Raw genomic sequence first — 20,367 nt, forward strand, 5'->3', positions numbered from 1 at the left:
TTTCTTCCGGCAACAAGCAAAGCTCTTACGAGATGACGTCACAGCCGGGAGGAGGTGAAGGGTCAGGGAAACGCTTAGTATGCTATTTACAGAGATAGCACTGGCGATCTGAACCGGTCAGTGGCGAAAAAAAAGCACTTTTAATGCGCAAACTTATACGGGACGCATTTGCCCCCATATCTACCTTGCGGCTGCCGGCTGTATCCGCCTCCCTCAATACTGAACCAATTTTAAAACGAGTTGTACCTATGAATCATACGCACACATACACATGGGGAAAAAGGGCCCAGGTTGAAAAATACCGAAGTTATCCTTTAACATAAGGCTGTGTTTCCACCAAAGCTTTTTTTTCAGCTGAAACACCAGGCACTCTTCTGAAAGTGTCCAGCTGCCAGCTCTTAAGTGCTTTTCAGCTGAGACACTTTGGTTGCTATGATACAGAATATCTGCTTAAGTGAAAATGTCGACACAAGATAAGAGTGGATGAAGGGTAGGTAAGAGTGTGCAGGAGAAGAGGATGGATCTGCCGGTCAAGGTAGGTTCAATATTATTTTGTCCTTGTATATGAGTCTTTTTGGTATTTGTCTCCACTGTGACTGGATGGCTGGGTAAAAAGTGACAGTGACGAGCGCAGTGTTTTGACAGAAGTTGAACCTATTTGCAGCCCTCTGCAGTGCTCAGCACCTCGTCATGTGGCTTTTTTATCAGACAGTTTTCTTATACAGATAATAACTGTCAATATAATAACTGCCAATTCCTGACTATTTCATTTAGGCAACGTTCCCGTATGACTTCTTGTGCTGTGACAACTTTTATCATTTCAGAGGTTTCTTTTCCTTTATGAAATAAAAGAAATGTTTTGTAGAAAAATGTTATTTTTAAAGTGAGACACTGAAGAAGCATTGTTTTGGTGTAAGCACTGAAACTCAGGAGTCCTGTCAGAAGCTTCTAATACACAGCCTTTGTCAACACTGCTCTCAGGTCTCAGTGACAATATTAAAAGAGAAGAGACATCTGTACCCTGGAGTTTTGAGAACAAGATGTGGCATGACTTACCGGGGAGTTTGTTGGAGGAGGATCATTTTTGTCAGGTGGTGAATGAAACTTAACAAAGGCCAGCCCGTATGCTATGTTCTGCAAAACACACCCACAAAGTCATCTTAGATTTTATTTCACAAGTGGCAGCAGATACATCGTATTAGTACACACCTTTGTTCACACAAGTAAACTTTAATTCAACAGTTCACAGGACTTCAACACACAACATCAACAGGTGCAGCCAAGCAGCTTCAGTGCAAGAAGACCCTTACTGCGCCGTGTGTGTAAAGCAATGATCTGTATTTTTTGTTAAATTCGGAAAATGCAAATGTTTTACATTTAAGAGTCAGATGGAAATCTTAGTTTGCACTCTGTTATTTTAAATGTCTGGGCCTTACCTTGCTGTATGGCTGGCTACACACAATTTTCACTCTGTCCCACTTCTCCTGTGCTGTGCTCTTCTGCAGCTGGTTGGGCCCAAAGAATCGCACCCGGTTCATGTTGGTGCCATTTCGGCTCTCCGTGGGGGACATGAAGGAAGACATAACCAAAAGAACCTAAAAGAGTGAAAGATTGACATCAAAGAATTTGGACAAAAAAATGTAGAGTAATTCCAATGATAAGGACGTGATATGCTTTGTACTTGGTTGGGTTTGAGATAATACCTCATAATCCTGGTCTCTGACAGCTGAAGAGTTCCCCACCAGCACCTCGATGAAAGCCGACCCCTCATTTCCAATATCAATGCTGTGCACCTGCTCCTCCTTCTCGAACTGAGAGGAAAGTGAAACAGCACATGTCAACAGAGCTTACACAAGAAACAAAGCTGAAAGAGCTAAAAGAATGGATTTAAGAAGACAAAGTCTTTTACTTGTCCTACGTTTAACACATTTATGCCAAGAAAATACATGTATACCTTTTTGGACACAGACTGTCCCCTACTGATACAGTAATTTGCAATAATATACACTCTCCTAATGAAAATTTCAAAGTGTGCCTCAAGTGCCTTTAACATATTCTGTAAATCCTGTAATCTAGACAAAGATGAGCACAGTATGTTCTTGTCTTCCACACTTTACAAGCAGCATTCTAAATAAGACAGGAAGTTTGCTTCTGCCTAATCCCTAAACCAGTGGTTCCCAATTGGTGGGTTGAAGTCTAAAAGGGGTCCATTCTGAATGGATCGCAAGTGTTAAGTTTGTCAAAAAACACTTTATTTTGATATGCAGGAAATTTCTGAGACAGAGTTTTTACTTTGAAGTGCCGTTTCCTGCTGTAGAGTGAGTGACTAACAGACAGCTACTTAACAGAGACAGCAAACTAGTTCGATGACGTGGCCAAACGTGTGTACTGAGTTGACCTTGAACTAATGACTAGGAAGAAATCTAGACCCTGTGGTTCGACAGATGGGAACCACTGCCCTGCAAGAGTGTCTGTAAGACAATGCAGACAAGGGGAATCCCACAATGGCACAAATACATCAACAAAGGAGACGTGGGAGTAGAAGTCAACATTTTCAATCGGTGAAATGTTCAACACATGTTCTGTTGCAGACTGGAAACTCATCTGTTCAGGTGGCATCTTGCCTCACAAAATAAAACAAAATTTAAAAAGGAATGGGAAAAAACTTTATCTCTTCTTGTCTCTAATTATAGCACTTGATGAAGTTAATGTTCTTGCATGATTTTTGCAATTTTACTGTTGCATCCACATGGTTGAATATATTTTTGAAAGCTGCTTTGGCTAAAAGTGTCAATTAAATAAATGTAATGTTTGGAAACAGCTTCACATTTCAGAAGTTACAGATAACAAAAGTGAGTGCCCAACCATTATTACATGACAATAACAAATACCAAGTTGGATTAAAAGCTTTCCTTTCGTGGATAAACAGCCAGGGAAGGAAGGGTAAGTGAATTTGGGACATAAAAAAAAATCTCGTATTTAGATAAAAAATGAACTTTATCACCAGGTTATAGAAGTCTACTTCATGACATAAGTAAATTTCACATCAATAATGACAGAACAACATGTTATGTAACCGCTGCTGGGTGACACATGTGGGAGTAAGTTACACAGGGGGTCAAAAACATACCTGCAGAATGACTGATGTCTGCTTCTCCCCAGCTCTTGCTGCTTTCCACTTCCTGTAGGTGTCAGAGCTCAGCAGGTTGTCTGCCTTGTGAGTCTGTTGTGCATTAGGACAAGAGGTGAGTGTAAGTGAGGCTCGCATTTGGCTAAATAAAAGCATATATCTACAAACTTGGTGTCAAGGGACAAACGGGAACATTTTTACGGTTCAGTGTAAGTGAGAAGTGGACTTACATTGTCCTCGGTGCTGCAAGACACGACGTGTTTGAGTTTGATTTCTGGCATGTTGTTGAATCTTGACAGGTTGAGGGTAAATGAATTATCCAGTATGAAGGGGAAAACCTAAGCGCTGTCTCAATCAGTTAACAACAAATATAAAACACACAAATTGTCCTTTCAGTGGCGTTAAATTAAGCCTCGAAAACTTCAGTAAATGCGCCTTGCTGTAAATCAGCTACTGTGCTTGCTAACGTGATAGCATGCTAGCAAACAATAGAGTGAACTTTTCCTGATTAGCCTGATGATTTAAACACACACTAAGTGCTGTTAGCACGAACCTTTGAAACTGTTATGTGCGTGACACATAGCCGCTAACTTTGGCATTACGTTAAATATCAGCAAACATATAGAAATGCTTTCAATTTTAAGTTAAAGGTGCGTGGAAGCGAACTCATATTCCCACCAAAAGCCCGATGGCTGTTGTGCTGTGACGTAACTTCCGCCTAATGGCATTTTTCATCCAATGGGAGCGTTCTACTTCTTCTTCTGCAGTTTAAATGGCATCATCAGCTTTATCGCCACCAATCGTTCAGAATATGCACAGAAATGTCCTCAAATCAAACACATACATTTAATTATAAACTCTAAGTATTGTATGTACTTTTTTCTTCCTTTCCTCTAAGAAACATACACTTTATTTTTATATAATATATACAATATGACATTTACCTTGTTGTGGACACTCATCTCTTCTTTTGTTACCAAGAAACCTTTTCATAAACCTTTTTTTCATGGCACACATTTTGAAATCTCACAATAGGAAAATTACAGATGCAGTTTTCATTAATAACAGCTCAAGTTCTGGCATTCCTGATTTCACTGCAACTGTAAGAAAAAAAACAAAAAACAAAAAAAACAACAGGCATCCTTGTTTCCTAGTCTTCCAGTTCTAGAAATCAGATAACATTGTTGATCCCTAGGGGGATATTGCCAGACCAAATAAGATAAAGACAAAGAAAGGATAAAAACAAAGCAATTAGGAAAAGTACATCTACATGTGTAGAAATTATAGTTTACATACATGTGCTTTATGTGCACTGATGTGGTATATTTGCAACAAAAAGGACTTCAGCCAAAAGTCTACTTTCCAGTCAAATGTTATTTAACACTCTAAACACCAAAACATTAAGACATCTGCTAGTGACGAGTGACGAGTTCCATTTGAGCGTGGCATGAATTATGTATTGATAATAGTGTGTTTTTTGATGGATGGATGAATGGTTGGACAGGACTTTGTGGGTGAATTCTCCTGTATTTCTTCTTTTGTTGTCTTTTTTTGTAAATGTTGCAATGTTTTTTGTATTTTGCAGTTACAGTAAATGGCAGTTCTATAAACACAATGCTCATGCTTTTGTGTGAATGGTGTGAAAAACTAATGAAAAGTTGGCCACAAAATGGCTTCACTGGCAAAAATAACTGGGATGCTTAGTAGAACAAATAAAGTATTAGTGTTATCAACTGCACCCGAGCTCTTCCCGCAATGACACTTCTGTTCTCCACTGAGCACATTGACACACTTCCTCACCTGTGTAATAAATATTACAAACTGCATTATAGGTTGAGCTGCAGACTACACTGCCATGCACAAGTTGAAGGAGCTGACTGGGTTACATTTCACTGGGGTTGTACCTTGTATGATTTCATGTAACAGATACATTTAATTGAAATTTAAATCACCACCTGAGGATCACTTTGTGTTAACCATGCTGCAGCTGCCGTTACAAATGCAATTGGAGCAGTAGGTGGTAAGACCAAATCAAATCTGAGTGCTTATGTGCGCTCGTGTGTGTGTAGAATAGACACAGGATGAAATGATAATAATAAAAAACTCTTATCAATCCGTTTCATATTTCATAAAAAACAAAGAACAGCACACAGGCACGTCACAGGCAAACACTCAAATAGTTCAATATGGATTAACAATATATACAAATAACTGAATGTTACATAAGCTATGCATTACCGCCAGTGTGAGATTGAATCTGAAGTCTAATGTGAGTTTAATGTAGCAGGTGAATCATGTCACTCTCACAGTGAGCTCAGAGGATCTCCAAGTAGATGGCTGTCTCTGCATCAGCCGCAGCAGTGCCCTGCACCTCTCTTGTGCCTCTCACCCCCAGACCCACTCGTCTGTCTGTTCCTCCAACTTCTCCTCCTCTTCTTCTCTCTCCTCCTCTTCGGGCCATCGGACGCATCTGAAAAAAGGAACAGATGTATGCAATGCCCGCTGTTGCTGATAACAGAATATCAGAACCCATCGGCTATCGGCCTGACAACTGTAAGCCTCTGAGGGTGACAGCCAATACTTTAGGAGATCTGGTGTAGCCAGTAGATATCTGTTTTAGTAAGTTTTCCAACTTTTGCCAAGAGGGAACTTTAGATATTGGTCCCTAGATTATGTTCACCGAGTTTCATGCAGATCGGTCAAACTTCCTAGGAAGAGATCGATTTTAAGTGTTTTTCAAAAAATTCAAAATGGCGGAAAATCTGTATAACCGGAAGTTATGGGTTCTTGAGGTAAATTTGTTCCTCATGAGGAGAGGCATCTCTGTGCAAAGTTTCATGTCTCTACGACATACGGAGCATGAGATATGCCCATTCAAAGTTTGCAATTTCAATCGGTTGCTATAGCGCCCCCCTTTGGCCAATTGATGTAATATTGCTTCATTCGCATCCTCCCATGACCCTCTACCACTGTGCCAAATTTCACATGGATTGACCAGGTCAGTGAGGAGAAAAACGTGGAATTCCATTATCTAGTAAGATTACGAAGAACATAACCTTCACGCAAATCTGTGGTTGTTAACCCTCTATAGATAAAACCTTTGTCATATTTGCTGAAACTATCACAGTATCCTTAGTACGTAAGATAGTTAATCTGTGAAAAAAAATCATGTTCCTCTGCCTCCTCATAGTGCTTCTAATGGCATTCTCTAGAAAATACCACAGTTGGACGAAAACAAGCAATCAGAGCCAAGGCGTCTTCAATGCGTCTTCACACTAGGCAGCGCTCATCAATGATGAATCAAGATTCTGTTACTGTACTGCCTTTTCTCACCTCAAATGTTTTCAAAAATGTATGTTAGTGTACTGTTTAGCTGTAAAATGAGGAAGTTTGGCCGGTGGGCGGTGCTTGGTTTTGGCTCAACTGAGTCACAAACATTCTCATTTTACAGCTAAACAGTACACTAAAATATGTTTTTGAAAGCCTTTGACAACAGAATCTTGATTCAGAAATGAACAGCGCTGCCTAGTTTGACAGTTGAACCGCAGTTAACGAGCAGTGACTGACATGACTGACAGCTGCATTAAAGACACCTCGACTCTGATTGGTTGTTTTCATTCATGTGCAGTAGATTCTACTAAATGCCATTAGAGGGACTACAAGGAGGCAGAGGAACACACTTTAACAACTGCTTTAAAGATAACATTAATCAAATACCTGCTTAGTGTGGACAAAAAGTGGTGTGCAGTTCTGGTATACAAGTTGGTAGCTGCCATTGGTGTAGATATGAGTCACTTCTGTGCAGTTTATATAGAGGGGCATTCGGTCCTGGTAAATTCCCAGTCCTCCAGGGTACACGGCCGGGCGTCGACTCAGGACATTTCTGTGAGAGGCAGAACAGGTACGTGAAACCTCAAATTATGCAAGTGTGACAAAGTTAAGTAAACATTTAAAGGGCAGATTTGCCTCACATACTTTCCAGCTCTCTTTCGGCAGCAGTAGAAACAAAGAGACAGAAGGAATATGAGCAGGCAGATGGACGCAGCGGGTATCAACATCCACAGCAAAGGTGCTGTCTCTGTTTATGGACAGAAAGAGATGGATCAGAATATGATGTGAAACAATAATATATTAATTAGAGTTTTCTCTCGTCACCATGGGTGGAACAACATGGATTATATTTTAACTCTAGGCCTTTCAGACATATTGCTCGTTCAAGCTTGATGTAACGACTTCACTTAGATATTCCACCATAAGTAAGCTTTTAAATTGCAACAGACTGAGCACTGCAGTATAAAGACATATAAAATGGACTGCAGCAACAGGAAGGCTCAATAATGGTACAACAACATATGGTTTTCTTTGAGGTATTCACTTTCTTCCCATCTACTTATGCTTCCGAGCTGCAGGCACGTTGCACAGATGTTTGAGCACCACCACCCCTACATTAGAGCGAATAAACAAGAGGCAGAGCTGTTGTCCCTGTAAGTGTGGGGGAACATTGCTTTGAACAAACCTTCTCCTCCCTGCAGCAACATCAGCGAGTCATTTCCTAGCGCGTTGAAAGCAAAGCAGATCACAGTCTGAGGTTTGTCCATGTGGCCCTTCAGTGTGGCTGTTAGCGTGTTGCGCTCAGATGTTACGGAAACGTTGTAATTGCCAGGTGGAACGGTATCATTCACGCTCCAGGTGACTGCTGGTTTGGGGTTGGAGTCGACCGAACAGCGACACAACAACTCTGAATCGTCCACAACACAGGTGGAGGAGAGCCGGAGGATGGCTGGTTTATCTGTAGGAGAGAAGGGGCACATTTAAACGTCATCAGAACAACTATGACCACAACCGACCAGTTAGAGGTGTAACAAACTACCTGTTGTTACAGTTACTCTTTGACAGCCTTGTAAACCAAACACATATAGGTTAAGCTTCTTGTCAAATAATCCTAATATATGTGTGCATGGCCATCAGAGGTAGGCCTACAGGAAGTAGGATTACATTGTATGTTTAACGGCGTGGGCCGGGACTCTCCTCGACCGATCAGGTTCTTTGCTGAGCAGCGGACCCTCATGTCTCGTGTCACGTTGTGCACCCGGACTGTGTGTGTGCGCTGGTCGAGGTGCACTGTACGGCCGTGCTGACTGTAGGACCAGCGATACTCAGACACCGGCGGGTCAGCTTTACACGAGCAGACCAACAAGGCGCTGCCCCCCTCCTGCACTATCAAGGACTGGACCTGAACCTTTACATCTTTTGGTGAGACTATAAAGCATAGATAAAAACAAGGTTAGCGTGTAAATGAGTCAGGAGACACAAAGATAATAGTTAAAACTATGCTTACATGTCACATGCAGATCCTTTGAAATGGCCAACGCTTTGGCTCCTGGGTAGCTGACTTCACATTTGAGCCGGGGTTTCACCTGATGTGACACAGTGAAGGACAAAGAGGCCAGTAACATCGGCCTGTGGGGCTCTGGGTGAAGTGTCTGCACCTCCCCAGGCTCCGTGCTGTTCACCTGGGCTCCTCTCTCCCAGCTCCACTGTAGGGCCGGAGGTCTGGAGGGGCAGTGATAGCTGACGGAGCAGTTCAGGGTGACCAGCTGTCCCTCTGTGGCAGACAACATGCCGCTGATGACGGGAGCCTCAGGGGTGTCTGTCAGTGAGGAAACGCTCCATCATTACAGTGTTTTAATACTGATGTGTATTTTCTTAGAGACAAAAAAATAATTCCAAAAACCAGCAAGGCCATTATTGTGGTATTTCTGTCCCCAGACATTCATTTTCATGTAGGTATAGGAACTATTTAACCCATCAGCCACATGTATTTACGGCCTACTAAAAGAAAGATTAGTATGCCATTACCAACTGACTGAATACTCAAGCAAGACAGTCGTGACAGCCGATCTGATCCAGCCAGCAGCTCTCACACCTCTGAAAACGTTACAGTGAATTTCTAAACAGGCATTAATTGGATAAAGTGACACATACTGGGAGTCTATAGTTACTTTCTCACCTGAAAAATGTTAAAAATCAATCATTTGACAGATAAATAGCTTTTTGCCTGGCTCAAAAACTGCATTGTTTGTCCAGTAAGCTCACCTCTCACAGTCCTGGCATTTCTCAAGTAGGCCTACACAAAATTAACATACTGTGCAGTGTGAGCTCACTACGTAACTCAATTGTCGGAGTTCTGAGTTCGGAAAGGAACTGGCTGTGGATCTGAGGAGGACCAAGACACCAGTGACCCCTGTTTCCATCCAAGGGGTCAGTGTGGACATTGTAGAGGACTATAAGTACCTGGGGGTACACATTGACAATAAACTGGACTGGGTTAAGAAGACTAACGCTCTCTACAGGAAGGGCCAGAGCCGTCTCTATTTTCTGAGGCGACTGAGGTCCTTCAACATCTGCCGGACTATGCTCAGGATTTTCTATGAGTCTGTGGTGGCCAGTGCTATCCTCTATGCTGTTGTGTGCTGGGGCAGCAGGCTGAGGGTGGCGGACGCCAACAGACTCAACAAACTGATCCGCAAGGCCAGTGACGTTGTGGGAATGGAGTGTGACTCTCTGATGGTGGTGTCAGAGAGGAGGATGCTGTCTAAGCTACGAACTATCTTGGACAATGTCTCACACCCACTCCACCATGTGCTGGTCAGGCACAAGAGTACTTTCAGTGGGAGACTCATACCACCAAGATGTACCACTGAGCGCCACAGGAAATCATTCCTGCCTGTGGCCATCAAACTGTACAACTCCTCCCTCTGAGTGGCCCTGAGACTTTTTCACACACTGCAATAATTTAATTTAACTTGTGCAATAACCCCATTCACCCTGACTGTATATATTCTGTTTGTGTAAATAATCTTGTTCAGTTTACAATATATATATGTATATATATATATTTATTTATGTTTATGTTTGTTAATAATTCCTGTTTATTTAACTATATATTTGTTAATACTACTGTAAATTTCTTATATTTTCACGTATCGTTCCTCTCTTGCAAGGAGCACCTGTAACATAAATAATTTCCCCTCGGGGATCAATAAAGTATTTCTGATTCTGATTCTGATTCTGTACTGTGTGTTTGCATGAATATACTGGATTTCTGTTCCTACACTATAATATATTTTCTTTGCTCTGGATACACAGACATTTTTTGGTTGTTAAATATCCACCAATCAAGTACTTTTATAAGAGAAGAAAGAGCCAGTACAGTGACTCCCCCACTCACCCACAACATCCAGATTGAAGCTCCTTGGCTTCCCCCACAGTAAGCTGTCACCTCTCTTCAGAGCGATCTCAAACACCCGTGAGTCATCCTGGCTGACCCTTTCGATCTTCACCGAGCAATCTCCATCTGTGACTCGCCCGAAGAGCGACGTCCGGCCTTGGAAATCCCGGCTCACTTGATCTCTGTCCTCGCTGTTAAAAGCGGTGCTGCGAAGAGGGAACAAGTGACCGCCACCTCTGAACCTCAGCCGGACATCCACCCTCTCCTTCCTCCCCCTGGGAGGGTGAGGAGCTAGAGGAGTGAAGGAGCAGGGGATCACCACACAGGAGCCCACCAGTGCTTGGACACGGTCAGGGACTGAGGGCACAGGAGAGACAGCCTGGACTCTCCTCCACAGTGTGGCTGCTGTGATAGAGAGCAGAATAATTTAACAACACACAGGGTCTGATGTAACTATGCCAGGTTCAAGATTAAATCCCGGGGGACAGCAGCCAGTCAGCTGTGCCCCATAGTTGTGATGTTCATGTCTTGTGTGCTTGAGTTTTACTCTAAACTTGACCACTCAGAAGCTAAAGACAGTTCCCATAGTACATGGCCAATTAAAACGTTTCTAATCCAAACTACAACACTCACAATCCTAACTGATTTAATTCCCATGAGATCTTCTCGAAAGGTCATCATAAAGAATAAACTTGAACTAACACGAGGTTAGAGCTGCTGTATTTAGCTGCACTGTCTGCAAATGCATGTTATGACCTAGAACAATTTCGCAACAGATGTATATTTAGAAAAAGGAAGAGAGCAACAGCACTTGTGGCTCTGGAAAATGTACTACACTCAAGTATTACACTCGGTGGGAAATTGCGAAGTAAATACTTAAAAATCCATATTATCTTGATTATTTCAGGAATTATTTGCATATACATTTTCATATTGTCATCAACTTCACAGAGAAGAGAAATTAGCATTTAACTATTAAAATACAGAAACAATCCTCATCTGTGAATATAATGTAATCATGCGCTACGGTATATTCTGCACGACACATTCACAGACAGAAAAATTAACGGTTTCTCCATCTCTTGGAGTAATAATTATGTTAATGACAGAGATATAAGGAGATCATTTAATGAGGTTAACAACACGGTTTAATGATGAATTAAATTCATACATTAATTTACAGCTCATGCATTTCTTAGAGAAAATAATATATGATTAAATTACTCACCAAAAATCAGAGGACACACAAGAAAGACAGTGTCCACATGCATGACTGCAACCCTGCTGTGCCAGCACAGACAGAGGGAAGGATGAACAAAGGAGCAAAGAGGGGGAAGTTGGAGTGTTTCATTGTGCTCCTGATACTATGACTTCACTTCGATGGCCCCTCTTACTCTTTCAATATCTTCAATATCATTTATGCTTATTACATTCATTCATTCATTACAAACCACTGAACTAATTTTACAATCAGCAATGGTAGATTTAAGACTTCACACTTATTTAATCATGTCAAAAGATTTAAATACAGATTTAGTTGCTGGAAGCAGGAATTGTTTGGAAAGAGAGACCTCAGCAAGTCTGTGTGAGACAACACATGACAATGGGTGAGTCACTCTCATGCTGTTGGCCATTTCCTCAAAGGCTCCAACAGCTACATGTGTTAATTTCTGATTCCCTCTGTCTACATCGACTGTTCTAACCATATCTCAAAGTGTGATAAAAGTGATAGCGATACAGATCAATAGAAAGTCAAATAAAACTGATTAATGATTAACTGTTTTGCCAGATGGGGATTTATAATTGTCATGTTAACAATAAATATCAGTCAATATAAGTAGGTCAGCGAAGTTATAAACAAAGTTGGAGGCAAAATGTGAAACGTGTCAAGCAACAACTTTTGTATTTTAACTGTTCAGACTGCTGGTCAATCTGTTTATTACACAAAAATATGTTTTAATATGCAAAAATGTTCATTTTTCAGCATTACATTGGATTTGAAGAGTTGAACAGTTTGATATTTTTCCACACTGTGTGTTACTCCCAGGTCACTTTAGGGGATTGGCATGTTTCCGCAACATCAAACAACAGCGATGAATCAGAGGCAGGGACAAAGACTTGAACACTTTGAACTCTGGACCCTTTGAATGGTTGTTTAAATTGCTGCCTAAGTCATTGCACTCTGTCTGCCCACACCTTAAGACGGAAAACAAACAGCTCTCCTGCAAACACTCATAACAACTGCAATGGCGAAATAGACGAGAGGGAAAGTGACAGAGAACGTAACAATAAAATATTTCTTTAAGGTAAGCATTTCAATCATTGAGCATGGGAGTATTTGTTCAACTTCCTTACTGTACTGCACTTCTCTATACTGTAGTTCTCTAAATGTAAGTTATTAGCATGACATCCTGTAATGTGCTTATTTTATTCCCTGTGACAGTATTTTATGAAGCCATGAGCTCAGCTCAGCAACTGCTCCGGTCTCAGAGAGACTTGCTGCTGAACTGGACTCTAGACCACCCAGCACCGTTGCTGCGTTGGCTGCGTGATGCTGAGGTGCTTTCCCCTGCCCACTACCTGTCTCTGCTGGAGAGGTCACCTTCCAATGCCATGGCCCAAGCTCTTGAGATGGTGTGTGCCACTGAGGAGAGCAGCCAAAAGTTCCTGCAGGTGCTGAGAGAGGTGCAGGATTATTACTGCGAAGATCTGCAGGCGTGGGTGGAGAGACACTGCAGGAAAGATGCCATCAGTAAGCCAGTGTCTGCACCTGTAAAAGTTGAAGGTAAGGTTGCTTAAATATCATGGTGAAGACTGTATTAATTATTTATTTATTTATTTAAGTTTAGAATTTTATTGTAAACAGCTCCTCCATATTGTGTGTTTATGTTCTGTGTTTTGTGCATTGTCTTTGTGTTAAATGTTGAATAAAGAGAGAAGAAAAGGGGGGCAAAGGGGGACAGGCAGACCGGGACTAGAGTTTTACTGTCTAAACAACAGGTGTGATAAGATTACTAAGAGGCTACAATAAACTGTGATGTCTTGCCAAGTAATTGGCGTTCAAATGTGCAAATGCTTCCCAAGAAATATAACTCCAATCCAACACATGGTGGTGCTGTAATTAACACCAAAAATGCAATTTTGGAACAGCCATGCCTCTCACATTGGAACTTTGATTGGTTTAAAATATGGAGCATATATGCAGCTCAATGTGCTCTAAAGTGCGCAACGAAGAAACTGATAATTCATAACACTCCGTTTCCATCTTTGCATTGTGTCCACTCTGATTTCTGTGAGGGAGGTGGATCCAACTGTCCCTTACCAATCACTAGAGACCAACGTATCCGCCTGAATCTGACCTAATTTTAAGTCCACACTGATGCATAATCATACCAGCATACTTGTTTTGCTGAAGTTTTTAAGTTGAAGTGGAGTCACAATGTACAATGACGGGCGATATTGAGAGGACATGTCGCTTTAGAACAGCCTTGATACCAGTCACTATCTTGTCTATGGCACTGGCCATTATTGCTCCTCATTGGTTCTGGCCCAGAGCTCAACAACAGCTTGACAACGGAGTTAGTCCTAGCCATAGCACTTACTGGCGAATCGTTAGTCCCCCTGCTGTAGTCATTTCGATCATTTGTTATTTTTACCAAAAACCCGCTGTTTCATGTTATGACGCTAGACAAATCAGCCAACTGGAACTCAGTGTATTGGGCGAATTCAAAGGTCTGGACCTCGGCAATCATGTAATATCATATGTATCAAATGTGTTATTAACCATATGAATTCTGTATTATACACAGAGAAGAAGCCTAAAGGCCCCATTGCTAAACTGTTCAAAGGAAAGAGTAAGGGATTTACCCTGGCTACTGAGGTTCAAGGTATGGATTATTTATCTTTTAAAAAATTGATTTTGGATATTACTTACATATCACTTAAATTGTTCACATGTTTTGAATATGAAGTAAAATGATCTTCATTATGCAGCTAAAGAAGAACTGAAACCTAGCAGGAGTGTAAAGCCGGCCAACATCCGAGGTATGTCAATATGATTGGTGAACTGAAGGTTCGTCAAAATGTTTATTTTCTAGAAAACTGAAGAATAATTTAAGTTTGTTGACAATGTATTTCATCTTGTTGTCTTTCACTGTAGTTCCCATTTCTGCCCACAAAACAACTCTTCTGAAGCGCACAGAGCAGTTGAAGTGTTACTCAGAGGGTGAGGGAGTGACCTCGAACTCAGCTTCTCACATCGAGATCCGCTACACTGACCTTTTTGTGACAGAGGATGATGACTCAGTTGAAAGCAGCCAACATGAGTACTTTGACCTGGCAAGCAGACGAGCTCGCATCTATGTCCATCAGGCTTGCCAGCGCATTCGGCCGTGCCATCTCTTGGAACCCCAAGGAACGTCGGGGCGGCCCCCAAAAAGGGTTAAAGTGAAGGGTATTGCTGGTATCGGAAAGAGCGTAGCAGTGCAGAGACTAGTCTTTGAGTGGGCGATTGGGAAGAACATGCGTGAATTCACCTGCATTTTTGACCTGCGCTTCAGAGAGCTCAATCTGATTGAAGCACCACTGAGCCTACTGGAGCTACTTGGAGAACGTTTCCGGTACCTGAAGGCAGCTCTACCTGATCTTTTTGCCTCACCAAGCTCTTTGCTCTTCATCTTAGATGGATTAGATGAGTTCAAATTCCCCTTGGACTGGAACAGTCCTGACAAAAACATTGACATTCACTCGGAGGTGCCAGTGTCAGAGCTAATGGTGGCTTTGATCAAGGGAAGCCTACTCCCAGAAGCATCAGTCATCCTCACGACAAGACCATCCACTGAAGCTCCCAAGCGTTTCTTCCAGAGATGTTGTGTGGTGCTGGGCTTTGAGGAGGACCAGGTGAAGGAATACACCACCAAGTTCTACAAAGACAAAGAAGTTGCTGAAAAAGTCTACAATTACATCTTGCACAACGACAACCTTTTTGTGCTGTCCTTCATCCCTCTTTATTGCTACATCATCTGCACTGCTATGGCTGAGTTCTTCTCAGGAAATCAAGATGTTGCTGACTCAAAGTCTCTGGAGCTAAACCCACCCCGAACAGTCAGCGAGGTTTACTTCTGCTACCTGTTTACAGCAATCAAGCACCATGCGCTGAAGGGGAGTGCAGAAAGAAGCACCCCAAGATCTGAGGTTCTCTCACTAGCAAAGCAACAACTGACAAACCTGGGAAAACTGGCTTATGAAAACCTTCTACAGAAAAAGATCATGTTCAACAGAGCAGATTTGGAGAAGTATGGTGTTACACCTGCTGATCTTCAGAGCACCTTTCTCTGCCACATCCTCCAGCCTCTCAAAGAGGAAACAGTGGAGATGTTTTCTTTCTTCCACCTGACTGTTCAAGAACATCTGGCTGCCCTCTACTGTGCAATCAATCTCTTCAGCCAGGAGGACATAATCCAAGCTCTGGACTTCTGGTGCTTTGGGGTACATCCACCATCCTCCCGAGCTGCACCCCTGCAAAACACAGACCTCAACATGGACAAGCTGGAGAGCCTCCAGATGTTCACACGCTTCTTCATGGGAATGCTCCGAGCTCGGCTCGCAGGTCAGTTGGATGGCCTTGTTCTTTCCCCCATGGAGCAACTGGACAGCATCCCTGCCAGGCTGGGTCTGTGGTTTCAAGACCAGTTTAAGGGTAGGGAGCTCCAGAACCAGGCTGCCCTCAATCTTCTCCACTGCCTGATGGAGTTCCACATGAAGGAAGCCACCAGCATGGCCGCACCAGAGATCAAGAAACTCAACCTGTTTAAAATGAAGCTGAGTGTTGTGGACTGTGCAGCCATGCACTATGTGCTGCAGTTCTCTCCACACAAGCTGCAGGAGCTCAACTTGGGCTATTCCAACATTGGAAACAGAGGACTAAACAGACTGGGGCCAATCCTACACCGCTGTGAATCTCTCTAGTGAGTATCGAATTTATATAAATCAGTTAAATAGAACTGCCATTTGAGCACTGGGCAATGAAAACAAGTCTGGGTTTGAATTTCCTGACTGGCTGATGCCTGGGTGTACTCCTAGTACTCCGAGCCTTTTGTCTAATACATGCTGGGATTGATTCCGCCCTACTCCAAGAGCCTGAGCATAACAGCGCTTTTGAAAAAGGGTCAATGGATTGCCAAAAATAATATTGACCTAATGTTTTTCTTTTTTTCAGTTTGAGATACAACTGCCTGGATAGGCAAGCAGCTATTTTAGAATCTGCAGTTCTGAAATCGAATGAGTGCCAAGTGAAGAAGCTCTTGTAAGTTTTAATACCATATAAAATGCAATTTCATAACAAGAATTACTGAAAAACAGCTGGGACACTAAGGCCTACAAGTAGTATTTATTTAGGGTGTGAATTTATTTACATTTCTATCACATTTGTCAGTACCTCCCAGCTGTATGTAACAATAATTCCTGGTAATATAATTAACTCATTAATGTGACCTGGATGTATCATCTCCCAACAGCCCGCATTTAAAAAGTTATACCTTCTTTTTATACCAACTGTCTACAGAAAATTCAAGACCTTTTTGTACGTTCTAAGGCCTTTCTTTAAGGGAACTGAAAATTCAGTGTGTTTTAATGCTTATCTTTTTCTCGTGTGTACAGTATGTGTGGCAATAACCTGGGTCCAGAGGGGGTTTTGGAGCTGTGGAACGCTCTGGAGCACAACACCACTGTGGAGGAACTCTATCTGGACATCACTGGCATCACAGAGAGAGGAACAGAAAACATTGTCAACTGCCTCAGCAAAAACACCTCTCTGAAGACACTGACGTAAGACACACACATTGACTTGTGCTTTGTGTTCTCAATGTTACAATGTATGGAAACACTGCTACCTTGTGTGAGCTAAGGCCTTGGCACTGTTGTTTATTAAATAGCGATGATGTGAAGGTGATGAAGGAGACTCCGCTGACACCGTCTGGCTTGTATACAGGAAAGGTTTATTACAAGAAGTACAGCATCAAATCAAGCATCTAGATTGCCTGGAGAGTGTTCGAAGCCAATATGAACTGCTCTGAAAAACAGCCCCAAAAACCCTGCTTATATAGATTAGTTGTGTTTGTGAAATGTGAGACAAAGTAAAACAGACGACAGAGAGACACCCTAGTTGGACTTCACCAGTCCTTGGCCTGGGCCATAAATACCTTCTTGACCCTGACCATATATACTTCTTGACCCTGGGCCCCTAACAGTAGTGCTTTTAGACACCACAGCACAAAGAAAACGCTTACCTGTTTATTTCTTCCTTAATCAGCATTGTTGGGAATGACATCGGAGAGGTGGGAAGAAGGAGGCTGAAGAAGCTGCAGCAATGTCGACCGGGACTTCGGATTATTGCAAACTTCGTGGAAGACCTTGGATTACTTCAGGCCTACCTGGACTGGGTGGAGGAGATCCGAGCAGACAGAGACCAGATGGACTCGGTGAAGAATGCAGACGCCCTGCAGTCGGTGCTGAAGGGGCTCCAGGTGGCAGGAGAACAGGTGGAGAAAGGAGAGAATGCAGAGAAAGCCAAGGAGCTCCGGACAAATATTTTGGAGCTTCTGAAGTCTTCTAAAAATCTGGCTGGAGGAAGACAGGTTATGTAGCAATTTATGTGCAATGGTTGGTGGCTCTATTTGCAGCACCCACCATGAGTCAATTTACATTCTGACTTCAGTCTGTAAAGAAAATTCATTTTAATCCTTATGTTGTACTTGTGCTGACCCGAGCCCTCTTTAATGACACCAAAAACACAGTCAGAATTGTTTAATCAGCTTGATTCTTTATGACTTCAAATCTGATTATAACTGCTAACACACATGATTTTAAACCTATGACATGTTTCAAATGTAATCTACGTTCTGTTTCTGTTCCCAGAGACTCCAGCTTCTGACTAGCCCTTGACTTGAATTGTTATACACAATCTATACTTTACTATGGCACAATTCCTCTTTTTTTTCATTCTATGTTTCTAATTACATAAAGTCTGTGTGGCAATAACCTGGGTCCAAAACAGGGTTGGAGCTGTGGAACGCCCAAGACTGAAGATAATGAAGCATACAGAAAATGACGCATCATTTTGTGTTCAGCTGTAAAACATGGTTAGGTATTCTTCTTCTTTCTTCTTTCTTCTTCCGAGGAAATCATACTTCCCATGGGTGAAAACTCATCAAACTTTGCACAAAGGTCCAGTCTATCCTCAGCTGTAAACTCAAGCCAGTAGTCCTGATGGTGGCGCTACAGCAAGTGTCTAAAGTTCAAAACTGAAAATTCATAACAAATCAACCATATGTGCTACAACTTCACAACTTTCATCAAACTGTAGCCCCAATACTGAAGAAACTTTTGTACATTTAAACCTATTAAAAATTATGAAGTTCATCACTCTGTTTTGTTTTCAAAAACTGTAAAACTTCTTAAACCTATCTCCTCGCACAATTTTTTGCTCAATTGACACCAAACTTGCTACAGAGCATCTTCAGACTGCCCTACAAAAACTACGCTTCTCAGATTTTTGATGTATCAAAAATTGAGCCGACAGTGCATCAAAATGTTTGACTGTAAACGGTACTGTAAACATATACATGCAAATTCTTGCTAATAGAATCTTCAATGTTCATGAAAAAAAGACAAAACTCTAGAGTCATGGTAGATGATGTGTGGCAAATTTCAGAATTTTATCTCAAAAACTGAATTTTTGACAGCATTTTGAATTTTGCTCTAATGTGAACAATTGGAGTCAATGTAAAAATGGCAGTTTTAAACATCAGTTTTTCATTTATGGAGCAAATCAATCATTGTTACAAACAAATTAACAACATCTCCATGCTGTCTAGATGCAATATGTGTATTTTCAGATTTTTTACAGTGGTTTGAAATCTGCTTTTCCTTGCATGGACGGCTGCTAAACCTGCACGTCTGGCTTAGTCAGTTTGCGAAGCTACACGTGAATTGTCACTGACTAATTAGCTCAGTGAGATAGAAATTGATTCTTAGTCTCAGAGGTTGTGAGTTCAAGCCTCAGCTGATGCAAAAGGCAGATTGTGTTGCTAAATTCCTAAATGTCTTCCAATTCTTCTGCTTGTTGCTCAAAATTGCCTATATATATAATCTATATTTGTGATTGCTGTTCAAAGTACTTCACATGCAGCACTACAGCTCCCAGATCCCAAATACGTGTTTTCAGTTATCTGTGATGACAGTTTGTTCATGAGAGGTAGAGCTCTCTGGGATTTATTTTAACCAAAACTATAACAAACCACATAGAATTACATATTGTTAATTTTGTCAAACAAATGTATTACGTACATATTTGTTCTACAAAGCCCATATTACATTTCAAACATGAATAAAACTGCTAGAATAAATGTTGGCATTGTATGTTTCATATGTAGTGGATATGCTGAAACTTAACATTTCATTTTATGTTGTAACAGTGCTGTGATTAATGTGTGGTTAGGTTTAGGCACAAAAACCATGTTTTGACTGATGCAAACACTACGGCTACAAACACAACTGGAAATGTTCCAACCTGTCATTAAAAAAAATCAAATATAATTCATGGTCTTGAGGAGTGGTCTGCTGCTGTCTAATGCTTGGCAGCCATTTACCCAAGGTGTAAAACCATCCACAATCCCCCTTTTATTCTGGTGACTGGACTTAATATTTGAAGGAAATTGATTTAGCAGTTATTAATGTTATTTTTTTTTTTTCATACAGTGGTGGGGTTTGTTTGATCCAAAACAATGAGAAAGTAAATGACAGAGTGACTTAAACACACCTAACATGGTACTTTGAGAGACCACCAGAGGTGGACAGTATAGGATGTTATTTCCAGACATTCAACAGCACTCAACTACAGACTCCTCTGAATATTGACTTCTATTGGCCACCATGTTGGTTTTCACATCATAGAGAACACTACTGCTGGGAGACAAATGTTGACATTGTCACATTATGTAAAACCTGT

General features: G+C 41.6%; 3 protein-coding genes across 5 annotated transcripts in view; 1 reads left to right on the top strand and 2 right to left on the bottom strand.

The window, feature by feature from the left end:
- xrcc1 (X-ray repair complementing defective repair in Chinese hamster cells 1) overlaps positions 1-3,851 on the bottom strand; it is a 33,399-nt gene extending 29,548 nt beyond the window's left edge. Inside the window, exons 1-5 of one of the 2 annotated variants that reach the window (XM_050046760.1) lie at positions 3,361-3,851; positions 3,131-3,223; positions 1,704-1,811; positions 1,437-1,595; positions 1,057-1,134 (exon numbers count right to left, since the gene is read on the bottom strand). In XM_050046760.1, the coding sequence (XP_049902717.1) occupies positions 1,057-1,134; positions 1,437-1,595; positions 1,704-1,811; positions 3,131-3,223; positions 3,361-3,411 (489 nt within the window). In that variant the 5' untranslated portion in view covers positions 3,412-3,851. The remainder of the gene's footprint in view (positions 1-1,056; positions 1,135-1,436; positions 1,596-1,703; positions 1,812-3,130; positions 3,224-3,360) is intronic. The other variant, XM_050046761.1, reaches the window with a different exon arrangement.
- A 1,385-nt stretch (positions 3,852-5,236) lies between these two features.
- Positions 5,237-11,759, bottom strand: LOC126391817 (B-cell receptor CD22). Of its 2 annotated transcripts, none has more exons than XM_050046772.1 (8): positions 11,590-11,759; positions 10,362-10,766; positions 8,469-8,780; positions 8,126-8,389; positions 7,647-7,919; positions 7,106-7,208; positions 6,848-7,013; positions 5,237-5,600 (listed from the first exon to the last, which is right to left on the bottom strand). In XM_050046772.1, exons 1-8 carry the CDS (start codon positions 11,630-11,632, stop codon positions 5,445-5,447), a joined length of 1,722 nt encoding a protein of 573 aa, XP_049902729.1. In that variant the 5' UTR covers positions 11,633-11,759; the 3' UTR covers positions 5,237-5,444. The 2 variants fall into 2 exon arrangements, with proteins under 2 accessions (XP_049902729.1, XP_049902730.1); XM_050046773.1 differs by having other exon boundaries at positions 10,362-10,763; positions 11,590-11,635.
- Positions 11,760-12,535: 776 nt separating this feature from the next.
- On the top strand, positions 12,536-19,771 carry LOC126391806 (NLR family CARD domain-containing protein 3-like). The gene is made up of 8 exons (XM_050046751.1): positions 12,536-12,667; positions 12,805-13,146; positions 14,171-14,248; positions 14,355-14,405; positions 14,521-16,327; positions 16,579-16,665; positions 17,019-17,186; positions 17,671-19,771. The coding sequence occupies exons 2-8, from the start codon at positions 12,819-12,821 to the stop codon at positions 18,002-18,004; spliced, it is 2,853 nt and encodes a 950-aa protein (XP_049902708.1). The 5' UTR covers positions 12,536-12,667; positions 12,805-12,818; the 3' UTR covers positions 18,005-19,771.
- Positions 19,772-20,367: the final 596 nt, after the last annotated feature.

Source organism: Epinephelus moara, chromosome 6, assembly GCF_006386435.1.
Source record: "Epinephelus moara isolate mb chromosome 6, YSFRI_EMoa_1.0, whole genome shotgun sequence".
NCBI lineage: Eukaryota > Metazoa > Chordata > Actinopteri > Perciformes > Serranidae > Epinephelus > Epinephelus moara.

Coding starts and splice junctions, on each gene's coding strand:
- LOC126391817 (XM_050046772.1), bottom strand. CDS start 11,632: ATGCATGTGGACACTGTCTTTCTTGTGTGTCCTCTGATTTTTG. Junction 7,920..8,125: donor CACGCCGTTAAACATACAAT/GTAATCCTACTT, acceptor TCTCTCCTACAG/ATAAACCAGCCATCCTCCGG. Junction 7,209..7,646: donor GTTGCTGCAGGGAGGAGAAG/GTTTGTTCAAAG, acceptor GTCCATAAACAG/AGACAGCACCTTTGCTGTGG.
- LOC126391806 (XM_050046751.1), top strand. CDS start 12,819: ATGAGCTCAGCTCAGCAACTGCTCCGGTCTCAGAGAGACTTGCTGCTG. Junction 14,249..14,354: donor CCTGGCTACTGAGGTTCAAG/GTATGGATTATT, acceptor TTCATTATGCAG/CTAAAGAAGAACTGAAACCT. Junction 16,328..16,578: donor CACCGCTGTGAATCTCTCTA/GTGAGTATCGAA, acceptor TCTTTTTTTCAG/TTTGAGATACAACTGCCTGG.